Below are 7,523 nucleotides of genomic sequence, written 5' to 3' on the forward strand. Positions count from 1 at the left end.
ACGCTTCATGACCAGATTTTTAGAAAAAAATAAGGTGACGAATGAGCTAGAAATTGCTCTTTTATAGGCCTGTTTTATGAGGGGGAGAATTAGTTTAATTTGCACAATGCTTCTCATTGGCTAGTTAATTAATTTAGAGAGATCTATGCGCAATCTATTGTTCTATTAATTTGCGTTAATATTTCATACATGTATTGGTGTTTTTATATCTATCATCTCTCATTATAATGCGGTTTATTCAAAAAATCATTATTATAAAAATATAAATAAAATAAAATTATAAGTGCTAAATATCTATTACAATGTCATCTACGAAACCTATGAATGGTTTTTTAAACAATTGGTCTGAAAATACACCTATTTCAGTTATTATGTTTAATGGGATTTTAAATAAATTCAAAAAATCTTCTCTGTTAAAATCTTTAGAAAAGCAATTTACTAGATAAGTACTATGTAGAGTCAAATAATAATAAGTTACCAGTAACAAATTTTTCTTTATAACGTCAGTATATAACCACAATTCAAAATATTTTCTTTTCCACGATTTGCACACGCTCTTATATGTCTCTGATATATAAGTTTCATTATACATTGGAAATATTCTTTTGGGAGGAATGAATTTCTTATAACCATCAGTATTATTCCAAAAAAAGCTATAAATATTTAATACATCTTCATACTGATAAATTTCATTAAACGTCTGAGGATAAGAATTGGAATACAATTTTAATTGTTTTGATATTTCGTATATTGTATTAAGATCAGGATAATTTTTATATGTTCTAGGAAAATTTTTTAAATTATTTTTGTAAAAGCATATTTTACAAAAGTCGAAAATATTTGAGATATAATAAAAGTTAACTTCTCTAGGTGATATTTTTCGTTCAATCAATGCATTTATAGTAATTGATGTGAACCAAATGCCTTTTGTAGAAAAACCTATTATATAGTAATACATCGATAGCATGCGATTTAAAATTACCCTGAATACCTCTAGCACATCATAATTTATATTCAATTTATCTACCATGACAAATTTGATGTAGTACATTATATAAAGTGAAAGTTCTGTGTTCTTGCATCCTAATTTCCATATTTTATCTTTAAGGTTTCTGTCTCTAAAAATCAAAAATGTTTCATCCTTTTCATTTTGTTTTAAAAGTTCTTGAAGTTTTTTATCTGTAAGTAAATTGTCAGCTGGTCCAAAGATATCTTTTACTAGTGTTAAAAAATGTGCATTTTTTTCACATTGCTATTATAAAAAAAAAGATACATGTATACATTTATTCATAATGTAATAAATTAATATAATATAATATTATTCTCTGAAATATATATTGTTTTATTTATTTAGCGAGAGCATATCTAATGATAATCACTTTAAAGTAGAATCATTTAGAAAATAAGAGGAATTCTTAAAATTTTTTATTTAGTTAATTTTAATTTTAATTTTATCTTTAATGCAAAGTTTAGAAGGTATTATTTTTGATATAACTTTTGAAAAAACTCCGAGCTTTAAACGTTAAAATAAAGCATATGTTGCATAATACAAGTTCAAAAAAAAAAAATTGTCCCTTCGATTTATCACCTATGTGCAAATGGCCACCGTAGTTAACAAACATGCTATTCTTATGTTAAAATTCATGATTTTATGTTTTAACTTTCAATTGCTATAACTATTTGAAAAATGCATGGATCAATACAAATATTTTTTTATAAATATTCTATTTATCCCTTTCATCCGACATATCTTATATTTAAATTACACCATCTACCTTTACGTAGTAGGGTTCAAAACATTAAAAAAACGTATAAAAGCAAAACATTTTCAACTTAACTTTTGAAAATATTTTGGAAATATTCCGAGCTTCAAATAAATGTTAAGTTAAAGCTTATGTTACTTACTATAGCTTAAAAAGAAAATTGTCCCAATAACTGTTCTTCTACGTGTAAAAGGTCCCCGAGAATCGATAAAAAACATTATTTTGGCGCATAAATACATGATTTTCAAGCTAATATATTTTAATTAAAACTGCTATAATTTTGTGAAATATGAAGGAAACAAAACAAAATTTTTTTAAAAATATCTTAGATATATCTTTTTTATATGGCATGACATTTTTGGAATTATGACGCTTAACCTGCTTATAAGCGGTATTTTAAAATAGAAACTTTTTCATGAAAAGTGTTGTAATTTTTATCATAATCTGTAATAAATTATTAAAAAATGGATGAATCAGAATAAAATTTATTTCATAAATACATTAAATATTTCGCTTTTATAAGATATATTTTTAATGAAAATCTGACCATAGATGTCAGGACAAATTATTTTTTGAACATAATATTTATATAAGTTTTAATTTGACTTACATTTAAAGCTCGTAGTATTTCCAGAACATTTTCAAAAATTAAGTTGAAAAAAATCTACGTTTTAATCGTATTTTTAAAGTTTTTAACTCCCTCTGTAAAAAGGGAAATGGTCAATTTTAAAAAAAGTATGTCAAATATAATAAGTAAACATAAAGTATTTATGAAAAATAACCTGTATAGATCCATACATTTATCAAATAGTAATAGTCATTTAAAGTTAAAAAAATAAAATATGAAATCGTAAATTTTAACACTAAAAATGCATGTTTTTTAACCACGGCAATCATTTATACATAGAAAATAAGTTGTCGGGACAATTTTTTTTTTTTTGAACTTATAGTAAATAACATTAACTTTATTTTAACATATGTCTGAAGCTCGGAGTATTTTCGCAATATTTTTAAAACTTAAGTTGAAAAAGTTAAAGTTTTGTGCAGAAAATGCTATTTTGAATCCCCTCCGTGGGCAGATAAAGAGTCAGATTTTCAAAAAAATTTATGTTAAATGACAGAAAAATATATATGATTTGTATATAAAAATATCTATATTTTGATTCGTTCATTTTTTAAAAATTTATGGCAGTTTTAAGAAAAAAAGTTAAAAAAATGTTGAAATTTGCCGATTTTAAAAATCGTAATTTTGTAGGAGATTTCCCCATTAATAGGGAACTAGGGAAATTTTTTCAATTTTTAAAGGCAATATCAGTCCCGTGAGAGCTGAAAAAAAGTGGCACAAATATAAAAAACCGCATAGTAAAATTAATACCTTCTCAGCTTCGCATCGAAGCTAAAATATAAAGAGCAAATATCTCTAGGCTATACATAGTATACCATAGTATGTATTTTACTAATATAAGGTATGTATTACATACCTTATATTAGTAAAATATTTAAATAAATTAAATCTGCTTACACTTTTTAATGGCTGACAATTTAGCTGATACAAAAAAGCCAAGATAACAGTTTGGAATACTATGTGATGTATCATTGTAGCAAAAGTAACTTCATACATTTACAACTTATTAAAGAAGTGCTCAACAGTAGGATTTAAATATTCTATAACATACCTAACATATTTGACTTATACACGTTGATTATTTGAACAATAGGTACTCAATTTCTTTTAAAATAATAATTATGTCAAGAATATTATTTTTCATATTTTCTAGTGTGATATATTTCTCGATTTATCAGACATTAATTACTTTTTTAACTCATCTATTAGTCTTTATATGGATTTCAACTTAATTTTTCTTAAATAGCAACATACATAATCAATTATCTTGTAAAATAATAAATAATCTAATTAAGATAATGACTGGTCGATAACAAATTTCGGAAGTTATTAACATTTTTATCCCTAACTGGAGGAGGGTTTCGGTTGAAAAATGTTTAATGATAAATATCGTCTACCCCGCCTCACCTCTAGTATATATTTTAAAATGGTAATCATTTTTGAAGTAGTGGGTCAAAATTTGTTCTCGTCTTGCTAATTAATTGCATTAAGTTAAAACCCTTATAAGAATAAGGGATTAATTAAAAATGTAATTAATAACTGATTAACCGAGAAATATAATGTATATCAGTGGTCGGCAACCTTTTTTAATTCTCGGGCCACATTTACAAATTAAAAAGAGTTCGCGGGCCAGATAAAAAAAAAAAAATTTATAATTACATTATTTATTATGCAAAAAAATACTATCTAAAACTTAAAATAATAATATGACTTATATAAAATACCCGTACCAAAAACGCAACGTTCAATTATATTTATACAAAATGATATTCAATTAAATTAGTCGATTTAGAATTTAAAGCGGGCCGTATTCAATAGCCACGCGGGCCGGATANTTCAATAGCCACGCGGGCCGCCGGTTGCCGACCACTGATGTATATGATACTAAAAAATATCATAAATAAGATAATTATTATTTTAAGAGAAATAAAATGAATAGTGTTAAAAGAATCATACTGTATATAATTTACGACTAAAAATGTTTTTTGTTAAAATTAAAAGACTCTCGCGACAGATATTTTTAACCAAAGTAAATATAAAAATGAACAAATTTGATTACGTATATAATTTTTAATGATAAATGAAGTTATTTTTCTGTCTATTTTTAATTAAAATACAAATTTAGATCATTTGTTATTTTTTTTAAATAAAATATTAAAAATTGTTAAATTAATTCGAGAAAGATTTCTGGTAACTATAATTATGCATAAAGAATGTGTTCAAACATAGTAATATGAACGGATAGCAGCAATGTATGAACGAAATGTATGTATTTAGGTAACAACTTCTCATAACCAAAATTTAAAAGCAATATTGTGCATTGGAAATATTTGATTTTAAATTAAAAATATATCTAAAACATTAATTTGAAACTAAATAATTAAAAAGTTACAAAAATTAATTTAACATTGTGTATTTTACATTTTCAACTCTAAACATATTGTCACACTGACCGAAAAATACTCCTTTATATATCCTTAGTGATCTTATCTCTAGTGACGTTATCACTAAGCGATCTTATCATCAAGTCCATTGTCACATTTTGAGAGTTTACACATGTTGAATTTTCAAGTGGGCCAAGATCTCAATTAATTAAATTATTCTTATTTTTAAGTATTTCTATTATCTCCTTTATAATTATTTACGTTTTTAATTAGTTTTATGGTTTTAATAGAGTAATTATGTGTCAATAAATGTTCAGCTACAAGAGATTTATCAACTTCTTGATTATTAATATTTCTTAAGTGTTCTTTAAATCTGATCCCTATATTTATTTTTGTTTATCACATACTTGACAACAACATTTCACCATTTGATAATAAACTCCATTATAACATGTTCGTATACAACTATAAGTAAAATCTAAAAAATGAAATTAAAAAATAGATATGGGACATAAATCATGTGTTCTAATTTCAACAATAATACAGCACATGAAAAATAAATATAATATTTTTTTCTGTGTAGGGGCTCCTGTTCCTAAATTTAACCACTTCGATCTCTCGGGCACAAAATATCGGTATCGGAAAAAATTGGGTCAAATCTGTATAAATGTGACCCAAACTATAATGTATTTAGACTAATAATGTGTTCTCCCAGTTGTAATCACACAAAAGTTTATCCGTTTTATTAAAAATTATTATTTTTCAAGATTTTGTTAGAATAAAACTTAGAATGTTCATTTCATATCATTATTTCTGAATTAAAACGGGAATGACGATAAATTATTTTTATGGATTCCATTTAGTTCAGGTCGTATACTATAGTTTTATAAATGTATATACCTTAATGACCCTATAATGTCATTTAAAGACACCGTGTATCAAATTAGGCAATAGGTTGTACAACTTTTGACAAATTTTATATTGCTTTCTTCGGAGAGTCTTTAAAGTTCCAAGTTAAGCAACTCTTACCTAAGAATCAAATCCGTTACTCATACATAGTTACTGTTTGTTACCATAGCAGGATAGCGTGATGGCAGTCAGTTTTTCATCGTCATGAGCGCGTTCTGCCTTTACCTGATTTACTGGTAGTTTGTCGCGAATGTCGTCCCTCGAGTGCTTATACAGGGTGATTTTTTTATCATAACACACTCAATTACTTGTAGAATAATAATAATTTAAACATTTTTTTTTTATTATTATCTTTAGTTACATATTATTCTTGAATTTTTAACTATGTAATACATTTTAAGTTCATCCCTTATGCTTTGTAAGGGGGTCAACTTTGTTTTTTTAAATGGTAACACATATTTTTAATTTAATAAAATGTTGGAGTTTTTAATTTAATAGTAAATGCCATTTGAATTTTTAATATAACTTAATTCGTTTATTAGATATAATCATTTAAAGTTTCAAATTTTTGAGTTAATATACAGGTATAATACACAAGGGATAACAAATATAGGTAGCTAATTGGTTTTTTATGACATCGATATTAGCAGTTACACAGCATTGTTATTGAGCATACAGGGTTATGATAAAAAAATCACCCTGTATGCCTACTGACATATAACACGAACACTGTTTGCTTTATTGTTGATGACTTGTAGCTATATGTCATTGTCTGTTATTAAATTCGTTTTTATGGGCCGCAAAGTTATTCATTTTTTTTAAAATGAACCGTTCTTCATTAATTTATCTGTTTTTTGGATAAAATAAAGTTCGATTGCGTCAGGCTCGAATGTCACAGCCATAAGAAAGAGCTCATAGATAATTATACCTAATTTTAATAATTTGACGATTAACGGAGAACCCGTCTATACAGAATTAATCTACTGAGATCCAGGTTAGATAAGAACGGTTTTTTTAATGAATGTATAATTTTACTAGTTCAACAATATTGTTGTAATTGATATTGGCATTATTCACAGTACATATATTTGTTTTAATGTTAAGCTTACTAACATAAGAGTAAGACTTATTTGTCTTTTCTTTGATTTTCAGTTTAATAATAAAAACCCAGCACGGGGGAGTCACTGCACAGTGGTATAGTTGGGTCAAGTATAATGATATCTGACAGTTATTAAAATCATCATCATAAAAAAAGCTCAATGCAAATCTTTAGATAGTGTTTAATTTTAAAAAATTGGTGGATTATTCTAAAAGTTACATGATCTGCTATTTCCTTATTTATATCCTAATTAAGATAAAGTATGTCGAATGAAAAAGGGATATAAATATTATTTCTCATAAAAAAATTATGTTGATCCATACAATTTTCAAGAAGTTATAGCATTATAAAGTTAAATATGTAAAAAATAAGATCGAGAATTTTCACACAAAAATAGCATTTGGTAGCCATTTTCACCATGAAGACAAAATAAAGTCCAAACATTTTTTTTTCATTATAAATTATAATAAATAAATTATAAATTTTTCATTACATTAACTTTAATTTAAAAAAAATATATATATTTTAAATTAAAGTTAAAAGTATAAAAGTATCAGACTTTCCGGAACACTTTCAAAAGTTAAGTTGAAAAAGTTGTCATTTTAAATCCCACCATATGGATAGGTAAAGAGTCAGATTTATAAAAAAAATATACCAAATGATAGGTAAAGACATCAAGCATCTATATCTATTTATTGTCACAATTTCATTACTTAGTCTAGCATTTTCAAGTTTAAGTTCAG

The 7,523-nt window shown here is 25.4% G+C and overlaps 1 protein-coding gene across 1 annotated transcript in view; it reads right to left on the reverse strand.

The window, feature by feature from the left end:
• Positions 1–3,464, reverse strand: part of LOC126900386 (uncharacterized) — a 6,306-nt gene extending 2,842 nt beyond the window's left edge. The window contains exons 1-3 of the mRNA XM_050676063.1: positions 3,286–3,464; positions 1,028–1,252; positions 479–700 (exon numbers count right to left, since the gene is read on the reverse strand). Of these exons, the coding sequence (XP_050532020.1) occupies positions 479–700; positions 1,028–1,252; positions 3,286–3,384 (546 nt within the window). The 5' untranslated portion in view covers positions 3,385–3,464. The remainder of the gene's footprint in view (positions 1–478; positions 701–1,027; positions 1,253–3,285) is intronic.
• Positions 3,465–7,523: the final 4,059 nt, after the last annotated feature.

The sequence above is a fragment of the Daktulosphaira vitifoliae genome, unplaced genomic scaffold (genome assembly GCF_025091365.1).
Source record: "Daktulosphaira vitifoliae isolate Bord-2020 unplaced genomic scaffold, ASM2509136v1 Scaffold_3, whole genome shotgun sequence".
In the NCBI taxonomy this organism is placed as follows: domain Eukaryota; kingdom Metazoa; phylum Arthropoda; class Insecta; order Hemiptera; family Phylloxeridae; genus Daktulosphaira; species Daktulosphaira vitifoliae.